The following is a 13,605-nucleotide window of genomic DNA, read 5'->3' as shown; positions in this document are numbered from 1 at the left end:
CTCAGTTGAATTATTGTACATGAGTGATTTTTTACTGTAGTAAAATTTAAGTACTGTAAACTCTGAAATTATTGTGAGGTTTTTATTGATGCTTCTGAGTGGGTATTGCAATAATAAGAACTCACATTCTGATACATATATCTGTATGGAGTTTTCCTACAATCGCAATAATCCAGTGGCGGATCCAGAAATTTTCATAAGGGGGGGGGCCTCTCCAGTCATGCTTCAGTGATTCCCAATATAATCAACCAAATTTTTTCCCAAAAAAGGGGGGGGGCCCGGGCCCCCTGAAAAACCCTCTAAATCCGCCTCTGTAATCAATCTCACATTTGTGTCCATTCTTCAAAAATCACAATAATAAATGCAGGCAATAATTTCTGAATTTACAGTAATACTGGTATTACAGATATGATTTTATTTCTCCTCCATTGTACAGAGTAAATAAAGGCAACTTAAAATAAAACAAAACAAAAGAAAATGATAACAATGGGATTTAATGAATTGTTCTAATAAGTTAAGGTTCTATGTGGTAACACTACACTATTGTTTGACATATCCTTGTGGGTATGTTATTTGTACATAGTCTGGACATTTAGGCGTAGAACAACAGAATCCTGCCGCTGGTGGATCTAATGTACATACATTTGGTAAATTCCATGTATAACATCTGTAAAATAAGATGATAATGATTTAGTTTATGCTTCAATCAGCTACTTATACTGTGGAATTATTATCATTTGTGAGGTACCAATTTTCATAGAACTTGTGCGTAAAGGTTTACCAGGAATTTACAGTAAGTGTTTTACAAATTACAAATTTTCTAAAGGTTTGTATGCAGAATTCGGTAAAACCACTGAGGGCTATTCCATTAAAATGAATGTGGGAGGGTAGGAAGGGAAGTCTAATTATTGAATGTGGGTCATGGGTCTTTTTTCAGTATTCGTCTATTACCATTATGCAAAATTATCAAAAAAATGGTTCTTGGTTGTAGGGATATTTTGAAAGTCCCTTCCTACCCTCCCACATACATTTTAATGGAATAGCCCTATATCAAGTATCAATGTAAATCCAATTTTTTCTTAAAGCATGAAAAAAAATGAATCCACAGTATTTTACCATACAAATATTTCTAATGCAACATATCTGTCTACAATATGTATTATTTTTGAGTATTTTGACTCTATTATGGGCAAACAGTCATAGTCAAATTACTGTTGAAATAACAGTCTACTTTGTGGCCCTAACCCAAGCAATATCTTTGAAATACAATTAAAAAAAAACTGTTTTCTGGTTTGAATTGTTTTGCATTTGAGCCTTTTATAGCTTGCTATGCTGTATGGGTTTTGCTCATTATTGAAGGCCATACTGTGACTTTTAGCTGCTAACTTCTACATCACTTGGTCTCCGGTGGAGAGTTGTCTCATTGGCAATCATACCAAATCTTGTTAAATTTGTGTAAAATAACTAAACACTTCGGGATTTATACATCGTTTGAAAATGTATAATTCATTTGTACTCTCAACAAACTGAGAAAAAGCTGCTTATCATATACTATGGTTTCTCTTTTATAATATACTGAGAATAATAAACAGTATGCCATTTACCGTAAGTAGAAATGGTATATGACGCCTATTTTTGCACAGACCACACTTTAACAGAAAAATTACAATAAAATCCAGTTACCTCCAACTAACATATAAAAAAAAAACTAAATGTCAGTTCCCCTGTGAGAGTCAATCTCAAATAGAATAATACATATGAGCTGCTTCAGATAGAAATTGACTTTATGCAAGTGTATGTATGTATACATGTACATGTATAAGACTTTGATTGATTTTGGAACATTCAAATACGAAATAAAGGATAAATTTTGGTCTGTTTTGTAGGGTGCTTTATAACAACTCAATTTTCAAACAGTTAGACTATCAGTAGAAATTTTTTCAACCCAAAATAAATTAACAGATTTATTGATATTCATTTGCATAAGGATGATTTCTATCTGATGCAGCTCATATTATAATTCAATATTCAGGTGCCAAAAATTTCATGACTGGGATAATGATACTTACTTGTCTTTACAAACATATCTACCATGGGTGCCATCTGTACATTCACAGTTATATTTACATCCATCAGACCATTTCTGACCTTCTCTATATGTCTGGTTTTGATACACACACATTCCTAAAAAGACAAAATATTCAATTCTAAAGTCAAATCTTGCTAGCATTTCTGACATTCTATATATGTCTTGTTCAGATTCAAACAAGATTCCTTAAGAGACGAAATACACAATTCTAAAGGCAAATCTTGCAACCATTTTTGTTCATATGCCCAAAACTGTTTTCACAATTTCGTTGAAAGAACAAAGTGATGTATACTATAATTACATTAACCCAATCAGTCTTTTATCACATCATAAATACATAAATACAAATTAAAAGTCATTAAATTAATAGTTTTCTGAAGACAATAAATAATCCTCCAAGGAAGTTTGAACTCTGCTACCTAAATTTCTACAAGCAAAATTACTTTCATTTTTTCTTTAGTTAGTCTTTTTGTTTCATGAAACATTGGTGGCTAAGGTTACATTTGAATTAGAATACAAACTTACAAATCAGGTCGATAAGAGAAAAGTAATAAATTTATCTTGAACGATTTAACAATAATTGTACTTAATAAGATTTAAAGCTCTACATATAAAAACAAGAGGCTCTCAAGAGCCTGAATCGCTCACCTGTAATTTTTTGCTTAAATCTTTCATCAATGATTATTTTTGCTTTTCAATATATATTAATGAGTAGCTTAAAAATGCCATTTAAATGTTCTTTGTAGCTGTCATATTTTCTTCAAAAGCCAAAAAATGCATTTTACCCCTATGTTCCATTTCAGCCATAGTGGCTATGTTTCTTGACGTACAAGGAAATAAAATACAAAATTTATACTAGATACTCTGAAACTCATTCAGCCCAAGTTTGGCTGAAATTGATTCAGCAGTTTCAAAGGAGAAGATTTTTTAAAGTAAGCAAACTAGATGAACAAATTGTGAAAAATTGTCTTTAAAGGACAATAACTCCTTAAGGGGTCAATTGACAATTTTGGTCATAAAAAAACTTATTTGTAGATCTTACTTTGCTGAACATTTTTGCTGTTTACAGTTTATCTTTATCTATAATAATATTCAAGATAATAACCAAACAGTGCAAAATTTCCTTAAAATTACCAATTAATGGACAATGGGTTGTTAGATTCATCTGAAAATTTCAGGGCTGATAGAATTTGACCTAATGAACATTTTTACCCCAGTCAGATTTTCTCTAAATGCTTAAGTTTTTGAGATATAAGCCAAAAACTGCATTTTACCCCTATGTTTTATTTTTAGCCATGGTGGCCATGTATTTTGACAAAACAGAAAATAAAACACAAACTTTATTCTAGATACCCTAAGGATCATTCCGCTCAAGTTTGGTTGGAATTGGTTTAGTAGTTTCAGAGGAGAAGATGTTTGAAATAGTTTACACCGGACGTAGGATGACGACGGATGCCAAGCGATGGCAAAAGCTCACATTTCCTTTGGAAAGGTGAGCTTAAAAACACCTGTCTATTGTTGAAAACAGAATGGTATTGTCTAAAAGTCTTTAGCTTTTGGTTACTGGGTTGTTGTCCAATTGATGTATATACCACATCTCCTTTTATTCATTAACATAGTGTTAATAATAAAATCATAAGAGTATATTCTGATCGATTGACTTGATGTCCACTTAAGGCCAGTTTTATACAAAGAGAATAGTTCTTGATAACAGATTGTCAGAAGATGAATAAACAGTTAACACTGTATTTGCTATATACTAAATATCCCTTTAATGAAGTTGAATCCAGAAAAGAGCTTGGAACACAGGAAACTTGTTGGCCTTCAGATATTTACAATACTAAACTCATCATACATACTAGAATTTAAATTTAGTATGCCAGACACGCCATTCGTCTACAAAAGACTCATCAGTGACGCTCGAATCAGAAAAGTTAAAAAGACCAAATAAAGTATGAAGTTGAAGAGCATTGAGGACCCAAAATTTCGAAAGGTTCTAAATGTCATATTAATTTTTGAAGTATACCTGTAAGCTGTCCATTCGTGATTATACCGTTACCACAGTCTGGGAATGAACAACATTGTCCTGCTGGTTTGGTTAAAGTACAACCTGGTGGTAAACTGTTGTATGTTTGACATCTGGAAAAAAATAAAATATCATTTATTAACACTCATTATTCTTTATATAAAGGTTTAAAAAAAAAATAACTAGCTTTTCAGTAGACAAACTGTCTTAATCCTAGTTCCAAAATTTCAAGTGGTCATAAATTTTTCCCATTTTTTATTGAGGGGTTCAAGTACTTAAGTGTTGTGCTCCAGTTAACAGACAGGAATGAGTTAGATTAATGTTAAGGTTAGGTTTGGCTTGAGAGTGAGGCTAAGCTTTGAGTTAGGGTTGGATCTAATGGTAGGCAGTAACAGTATAGCACAAAATGCTCCTGGTCCCTTTCAAAGAATAAGAAAGGTCTAATCGTCTAAGAATTAGGAGTTTAAAAAAGGGGCTGTTTACACATTAAAATTTGTTAAAGACAATATTCTGCCTACTCAATAACACATAATCTCATGTAATCATGTGCATTTTTTTCAATAAACAAACTGTTAAAGATATATAAGTCTGTTAACACATGTGCAGTGATAATCACATTTATCTAGTACAATAAATGTACAAGCTGTTGCAGATGTTCAGTCTGGCCGTCTCTACACATGTAGCTATAATCACAAGAACCAGTACAAAAAAACTTATAAACTACTACAAATGTAACACATATTCTGCTCTTCAACACATTACAGTTTTAATCACATTAATATGTGAAAAAACTTACAAACTGTTGCAGACATAACGTCCAGCATTCTCGTCAACACATGTGCAGTTATAATCACAACCATCTACCCAGTGCTCTCCTTGTCTGTATATATTTTGTTTGTAAATACAGGCTGTAGCTGAAAAAAAATGAGCCAAATATATATTTTAAGCCAACTAATTGTCACAGGCGAGTTCTTTACATTGGTTTTGTGTATATGTCAAACTTCCATCTTTTGTTAAAAGAATCTATCATCAAAGTTGAAATCTGGAAAATAAATCCCTGAGAATTCCGCTAGAAAGGGCTAAATACAAAAAAAGTATCCATCAAAATGAGATGTTTTACAGTATCCTTCAATATTTATTTTTCATGGCAACAATTTGATCTTGATTTGATTCTAAACAATAATTCCTTTAAATTGAGAATTCATTTTCATATGTTCACTTACTCCCAGGTATTTATGATCTAACGTGTGCTGTGAAAATAAATTCAGATCTTAGGAATACAGACGTTTTATTGTGATCTAAAATATAATTAAAAAAAAAATTGTTTGTTCATTTAGAAGAAATATGTAACTGCCATGCATTCTTTTAATGATGTACTTACTTATTCCAATAAGTCCTGTGGGTTGTAGTGTAGATTTGATGGAACAATCTTAATGATGTACTTACTTATTCCAATAAGTCCTGTGGGTTGTGGTGTAGATTTGATGGAACAATCTTAATGATGTACTTACTTATTCCAATAAGTCCTGTGGGTTGTGGTGTAGATTTGATGGAACAATCTTAATGATGTACTTACTTATTCCAATAAGTCCTGTGGGTTGTAGTGTAGATTTGATGGAACAATCTTAATGATGTACTTACTTATTCCAATAAGTCCTGTGGGTTGTGGTGTAGATTTGATGGAACAATCTTAATGATGTACTTACTTGTTCCAGTAATTCCTCCGGGTTGTGGTGTAGATTTGATGGAACAATCTTAATGATGTACTTACTTGTTCCAATAAGTCCTGTGGGTTGTGGTGTAGATTTGATGGAACAATCTTAATGATGTACTTACTTATTCCAATAAGTCCTGTGGGTTGTGGTGTAGATTTGATGGAACAATCTTAATGATGTACTTACTTGTTCCAATAAGTCCTGTGGGTTGTGGTGTAGATTTGATGGAACAATCTTAATGATGTACTTACTTATTCCAATAAGTCCTGTGGGTTGTGGTGTAGATTTGATGGAACAATCTTAATGATGTACTTACTTGTTCCAATAAGTCCTGTGGGTTGTGGTGTAGATTTGATGGAACAATCTTAATGATGTACTTACTTATTCCAATAAGTCCTGTGGGTTGTGGTGTAGATTTGATGGAACAATCTTAATGATGTACTTACTTGTTCCAATAAGTCCTGTGGGTTGTGGTGTAGATTTGATGGAACAATCTTAATGATGTACTTACTTGTTCCAATAAGTCCTGTGGGTTGTGGTGTAGATTTGATGGAACAATCTTAATGATGTACTTACTTGTTCCAATAAGTCCTGTGGGTTGTGGTGTAGATTTGATGGAACAATCTTAATGATGTACTTACTTGTTCCAGTAATTCCTCCGGGTTGTGGTGTAGATTTTATAGAACAATCTTGATGGGCAAGGATGGCAAACACATCTCCTTTGCCTGCACTGGCTGTAAAAGTAATTAAAAATAGCTCTTATAAATATATTGCATATTATATATTCATATTAAGGGAAAAAACAGAAAAATGCAGATTTTGGCCATTTCGTTAAAGATACATTTACATGTAGTTATATCAAAAGTGTTTGAAAATTTAACGAAAGAGTAGAAAAAAAAAGCCATATAAATTTAGGTAAAACATTCTATGATGCAATTTTGAAATCTACAATTCTAAACATTTTGTTTATTTCAATATCATGATTAAATGTAACTTAGCCTTTATTGAAATACCAGTAAACCATAAGATTTTGCGTCTGTTGAAATGATCATGTTGTAGAATTTTCTTTTTTAATTATAAGGTCAGATGACTTCATTTGTGTCAACAACAAAAATAAGGAAAAACCTTCCTTCCTGTACTGGTGGATAAATGGATAACTTAATTTGGTAAACGCTTGAAAAAAGTTTGTCTTATTTTACTGAAACACTTCACTGGATCAATACATTCACTTGCAGAAATGGCAAAAATGCATGACTTCACCTACAATAGAATGCCGAGATGTAATTGACAAAATGGAAGTTGAATTTCAGAATCAATCTATTAACCACCATCATTATTTAGATTGTGCTAACACCTGTCATCATGAAAAATAAATCCATTTTTAATCTTATTTATCAGACTATATAAAAGTAGGAACCTGTCTGGAATAGCTTCAGAAACAGAACAGGTCTTGATATAAAGTAAAATTCTTACTCTGACTCCAGTGTGACATGGTATTACCAGGAGCATATAAGAACGCTGGTTTTGTACCACTACTGGTCTCATATGGACAACCATTATTCTGGGTAGATACCATCATCCAACCATTAGAATTACATTTATTGTTGGAACTGCTACTCATGTAAAATTGTCTTCCACTTGACATATCTCTGAAGAAAATAGAAAACAGAAAATGTAAAGAGAGAAAGGGAATATTCAAAAATATTGAAAAATAAATATTCTGCAACATGAGATTGAGGTTGATTTTTTCAATAGAAAGAAATAAATTATCACCAATGTAATCTGTTTCTTCAAGGGTTATCTGCTTAAAATATGACTATTTCTTGTTTAATGTCCAGTGACAAATTCTAAAACAAGAACCAGTTAACCAAAACATCAGTTGGTAAGATCTAAAAAGCTGCACATGAGGGAAGGATGAAAAATGCAATTAGAAAACAAAGGCATATGGAGTAGGTTAAGAAGTTTTGCCTAACATATGACCCCTTGTAATTGGTTGTAGCTCTGTTTCATTAATACTCAGTGTAAGTCACAGTAAAATCGGTTTACATTGAATACATCTGGTAAAACCTTACAATACTGGCTGTGGAAAAAATCCACATAATTTCTGTTTATAAATTCTGTATTTCAAAATGTGTACAAAAAAATGTACCTCATGATAATGTTTTTGCCGATTTATAGGGGATATCCCCCATGAGAGAGGCTGGCCTGACTATTCAAATCCTCCATTACGGTATATGAACAATACCTCAAAATAGTTATTCAAATGAGTTTAATGGCATTAAGTACATATATACTCCTTAAAAATCATAGTATATCTTATTAAATATACACTTTAGACATGTATAAAACATGCTCTAGGTCCTCTTGTGCTTATAGTTTTGAAAAGTTGGCAGGTATGCCTGTGTTTGTTTTTACTATTTAATGTAAAAAAATCCAAACCAATTTTATAAAAATGAAAAGAAATAGGATAAATGTATTAAAAATATTTACAGTAAAAAATAATTATAACATAAACTTTACAGAAATATTATATGTATTTATTTCAATTTGAAGGAACATCTATCTTATAAAACAACAGTAAAAACTATCTACATTTCATGCTTCTTTTTCACTGAGTCATAATGAGGGCATATTGCTATCCATTATACAGGGCCTCAAATGAAAATGAAGAACAGAAGAAAAATAATGACCATGACTACCCAACAATGCTTAAGATATTTTTTTAAATTGCAGATTTGAGTTAACAAGCAAGAGGGGCGGAAGGACAGTTTTCAGAATGTCTATTCACACCATCCTACTACCCCATCCCCCCCACTCTCCCTCCCCCCCCCTTTTTTTGCAAGACATTGGTCCATATTACCATAAAAGAAATCGTTAATTTTTCGCATAAATATATTTACCCAATCATGCTGAAGAATTCTGTAGGAGCATTCTGTATATCTGTGTATGTAGAGGAGATGATTCTGCTCTTGTCAAACCAATTGTTCTTGTCAGCACCAACAGCGTTAAATATAATGTTGGCTTTCTCTACCCCATTGTTGTAAATTGCAACTTTCACCTATAAAGCCATGGCACACAATTACATTTTTTTAAATGATTTTATGCATTTTAAATTCAATTTGACGAACAAAAAAAAAATAAAAAATTACACAATTTTGCAATTTAGAGCTTAGCATATTGAAGAGATACTTTGTAATGTCAAAGATTGCATGACCTCCAAATGTCCTTTGGTTGTTTTAATTAATTTGTTGTCCCATTAAAATATACCCCCATTCCACTTTTATTTATATTTAGTTGAATGCCTTAAATTGTATGATCAAAAATAAAAAAAAACCTCTAAAAGCTACCATTCTGTGTTAAACTGTCATGAGCTCTGATTATTGTTCAATCAACCATGAAATGATTTCAAATTTGTAGTACTGTAGATTCGTTTATTTCGTGGTTTCAAATTTTCATGGATCTAGGAAAACTTGTATTTTTATGGACACTTGATTTTCCATAGAAGTCGAAAAAGAATTTTTATTTCACAATTGAACTTGTAGTCAACATTTACAGAAAAGAAAATAAGTACCCCAACAAATATCATAAATCTACTGTAATCAAATTATAGAAATTATCAAAGCAGGAAGGAAATTTCTTTATTCAATGATTTCAATAAGTACAATAATATCCCTCTTATGTAATCCCCTTACCAAAGACAATCCATTCTATAAGGACAGAAACCTTGAGCATTGAATTATTTTATGTTAAATCACTGCTGAAGAATGGCTACCTCCATAACGTGACCAGTGACCATCAAGAACAACCATCAGTTTTGCATTAATCGCTTTATATTTTAGAGATACAAGTTAAAAACTGAATTTTACTCCTATGTTCTATTTTTAGCAACAGCGGCCATGTTCGATGATGGATCAAATGTCTGGATAAAAATTTGAAATAAGATTCCCTAAGGAACATTCAACTTTGGTAAGATTTGGTCCACTAGTTTTAGAGTTGGACAATTTTTAACAAATTTACAATAAAAGATTGGTGAACAGATTAGAACAGCAAGATATGGCAAAAAGCAGGCCTTTTAGGCCAGTTGAGCTTAAAATATTGACTACAATGTTCGAAATAGGAAAGAACTAAATTGGACAATACAAATTCGTTCAAAGTAATGAGGAGTAAGGAACATACCTTATCTATACAGAGTTGTGACCAGTGATTAGCCAAGTCTGGTTTGTAGTGTCCTGGATATTGAGCAGTAAGATACATGGCTTGTGGTACATTCTGGTTCACTGTGGCCGGGCTCTGCCATATCTGGTACAAATTACCTGGTACACCAGCCACACCCTTCATCATGATCATCCAGCCTGTAATTATATATAAGATTATAGAAATACTGTGACCTTTAGTTGCTTACATCTATGCCATTTGGTCTTTGGTGGATAGTTGTCTCATTGGCAATCATACCACATTTTCTTATTAATATATGGGTATATTCAATATACAAAATTTAATTTTGTCAATACAGTAGATGATTTATACTGTTAAATCATTACCTTTTGTCTGTTACAGCTAGTAAATGTAATTCACATACTGAAATAAAAGATTACTCTTGAAAAATTGGAGAGAATGCATGAAAATGGGAGATAACCCATGAAAGTTGAAACGATAAAATACTTGTTAATGCCCTCCCTCCTCTTCCAATAAATCAAATAAGTTAATTTAATGTTTTACCTTGACCTGGGAGTGCCACATGTGGTTGAGATGTTACAAAAGTACCTGTGCCATCTGTGAAAGACACAAAAGGAAGTATACAATTTTTTTTTAAGATTCATATTTTTATTGAGCAGGTAGAATTCAACTACCTGGAACCAGATTCTATCTGAGCAACATGTATATGAACAGAAGCTTTTTATGTTAATATATATGTTTAGCTTGGATTAATATATATGTTTAGCTGGGTTTAATACATATGTTTAGCTTGGTTTAATATATATGTTTAGGTCGGACTAATATATATGTTTAGCTTGGATTAATATATATGTTTAGCTTGGTTTAATATTGAGGTCAAACTTGGTTTTGATGCAAGATTAGCATATTTCAGTTAAATAAAGTATACAAAAGAGTTTTTGTTTGGTTTCTATGTCTTGCATCTATCAATAGTTTTTCCTGTTCTCTGAGTCTTCTTTAGAAATTCAACATTATTACAAAATTCTAACAACAATCAATTTTATATTCTGTTAAAAATAACATCAAACAACATCAGCCATTTCAATTCCTGCCTTCAAATTTTTTGAATGTGTGTATCGTTACAATAAAACAAGAGGATCCCAAAAGATCTTTAAAACAGAGAGTAGAACAGAGCATGGTCAGATCATTGTAAGCGAAACGTGGTCACAGGACCTGTATTTTAATCAGATCGACCAATATCTATCTTTACAAATATTGTGGATTCGTTTATTTTTCGTAGGTACCAATTTTCCTTGATTGAGGGAAATTGTATTTTCGTGGATATTCAATTTCATAATTTTGACAAAAACTGCATACAAACCTATAGATAATTTGTATTTCGTTGAACATCTAAATTCGTGGATTACCTATACCCATGAAATCCAGGAAAATTGGTATCCCATAAATATTAATAAATCAACAGTATTTAAGTTTTCCTGGATAATACAACATGCACAATTTATCATTACATCAAACTTACTACAGAAGTTGCAGTATCTAGGGCAGTTCTCCTGAGCCCAGGCGAGGTATGGTTGTTTGCATGCATACTGTCCGAATTCATTACAGTTGGTAATTTTATCAATACACTGGCCAGTGGTTCCACTCCCACCTGTTCCAGTTCCAGTTCCAGTTCCAGGACCTGTTGAAAAATATAATGTTAAATTATCGTTATTTTGAAAAATAGAACAATTTAATCTTTCTTCTTTAATGATAATTGTATTGATTGATTAGTGTTTAAACCCACTTTCAGCACTATTGGCTTTTTTGTGGCAGTCAGTTTTATTGATGGAGGAAGTTGGAGTGCCCAGAGAGAACCACGACCTTTGACATAAAAACTGACAATCCTTGTCAATAAAGACTGGAGTTGGCCAAGGCTCTGTGTTGAAGACCGTACTGTGACCTATAATGATTTACTTTTATAAATTTTGACTTGGATGGAGAGTTGTCTCATTGGCACTCATACCACATCTTCTTACATCTATTGAGGATAATTATATAACCACACTATCATTTTAAATGTACTGTATACACATGACACAGTTTTGTATAATGACACTATCATTTTAAATGTACTGTATACACATGACACAGTTTTGTATGGTACCAGAGAGTTTATTCAACAACATAAATTTTCATCTCTAAACAACCTTGATCAAAACTAATTTTTTATGCAATTATTGCTTTATTCAACCCATCTTCATTGTTTTCTTTATCAAAAGCTCCCTAGAAATAAGCCCCCTGGATAAAATGTTCTTCAAAGGGATATCTCCAATGTTGGAGGTTTAAAAAGTTGACATCTGTGACTTAAATAGTACTTACAAAGTCCACAATATTGCGCACAGTTGTCTTCTGCCCATGGTTTGTATTGTCCTTGACAAGCTGATTTTCCAAAAGCAGGACAATTTGGAAGTTTATCTGCACATATTCTTGGAGCATTTGTAAATGATGGATCTAGAATATATATAGAATTACAGTTAAGAATGTATTATCTATACCACTAAAATAACGAGGTCCAATATGTTAGCCGACATGACGTAAACACGACCAATCTAAATTCAACTTTAAATATAACTAATACAGGACAATAGTGTTGATTAAAAATTACACCATTCCAGGCCTTTTGTTTTCCATGTAATTAATATTAACGATAATGAGCAAGTTCTGGGTCGAATGATACCGACACCAATAGCATATGTCACATGTAGTTTCCAGTTGTATTGTTTCCAGTTGTATTAAGAACACCAGGACGGTTCAAACAAAGATTTTGAAAGCAGAGAAAACTGTGCACCTTATAATCAGCATTACTTTATCAGATGACAATATGAATACTAAAAATCCAGGCTAAAAATAAGGCATAGGTACTTTAATTCAGTAATGGATGTCACGGATTTGTTCTAGTAAACAATTATACTTTTAGTCTTGGTTTCATGGGATGGATGGTAAACAGTATTGTCGCATCAATCAATTTAAATTTATATTCTTCTTAAAACATTTTGTTTTCCCATGTTTGCATTTCCCCAATGTCCCATTTCATTTTCAAATTGCACGCTTTGCCAAAAATTGAGATTTAATAAAAAAGTATGTCTTTCTTTTGACCTTAAATGGTGTGATTTCAATGTGACAAAAAATATATAAAAAAAAATGGTTACACCATGGCAAGTTTGTTTTTCTCTTATTTTTTCTGCTGGTTCTGAACAGTTTGATAAACCATATGTAGTTTAAATTGTTGCCTGTGCATTCATTGGAATATTAAACACAAGAGTTTTTATTAAATCACTTGAAATCAAAGGTAATCACCTTTAAATTATTATTTATGATTTTTGTCCACTCTCAAAAGTTAAATTTTCAGATATAAAATTTTTCTAGATATCCTTGCATTATAAATTTTGAAAATTTCACCATCTCAAGAGGATACATTTGATAATCAATGGGGTAATTGTGTAGTTTCTATATATATTGACACAGGATAATACCATAAAATCTATCTGAGGTGGATTTAGGGGGGCCAGGGTGCAGGCCTGCAGGGCCACCTTATAGAGCTACATTTATGGTTAATGCAG

At 32.1% G+C, this 13,605-nt stretch overlaps 1 protein-coding gene across 1 annotated transcript in view; it reads right to left on the bottom strand.

Annotated features, from left to right (window-relative positions):
* Positions 1-476: 476 nt before the first annotated feature.
* The window catches only part of LOC127702759 (uncharacterized), a 79,773-nt gene continuing 66,644 nt past the window's right edge, over positions 477-13,605 (bottom strand). Inside the window, exons 65-75 of the mRNA XM_052207063.1 lie at positions 12,365-12,496; positions 11,526-11,684; positions 10,550-10,603; positions 10,007-10,182; positions 8,731-8,888; positions 7,304-7,479; positions 6,472-6,564; positions 4,912-5,029; positions 4,116-4,228; positions 2,070-2,184; positions 477-667 (exon numbers count right to left, since the gene is read on the bottom strand). Coding sequence (XP_052063023.1) covers positions 541-667; positions 2,070-2,184; positions 4,116-4,228; positions 4,912-5,029; positions 6,472-6,564; positions 7,304-7,479; positions 8,731-8,888; positions 10,007-10,182; positions 10,550-10,603; positions 11,526-11,684; positions 12,365-12,496 — 1,421 coding nt within the window. The 3' untranslated portion in view covers positions 477-540. The remainder of the gene's footprint in view (positions 668-2,069; positions 2,185-4,115; positions 4,229-4,911; positions 5,030-6,471; positions 6,565-7,303; positions 7,480-8,730; positions 8,889-10,006; positions 10,183-10,549; positions 10,604-11,525; positions 11,685-12,364; positions 12,497-13,605) is intronic.

Source organism: Mytilus californianus, unplaced genomic scaffold, assembly GCF_021869535.1.
Source record: "Mytilus californianus isolate M0D057914Y unplaced genomic scaffold, xbMytCali1.0.p SCAF_5, whole genome shotgun sequence".
Classification (NCBI taxonomy): Eukaryota; Metazoa; Mollusca; class Bivalvia; order Mytilida; family Mytilidae; genus Mytilus; species Mytilus californianus.
The sequence above is the reverse complement of the archived record's forward strand: the minus strand, read 5'-3'. Positions and strand labels throughout refer to the sequence as shown.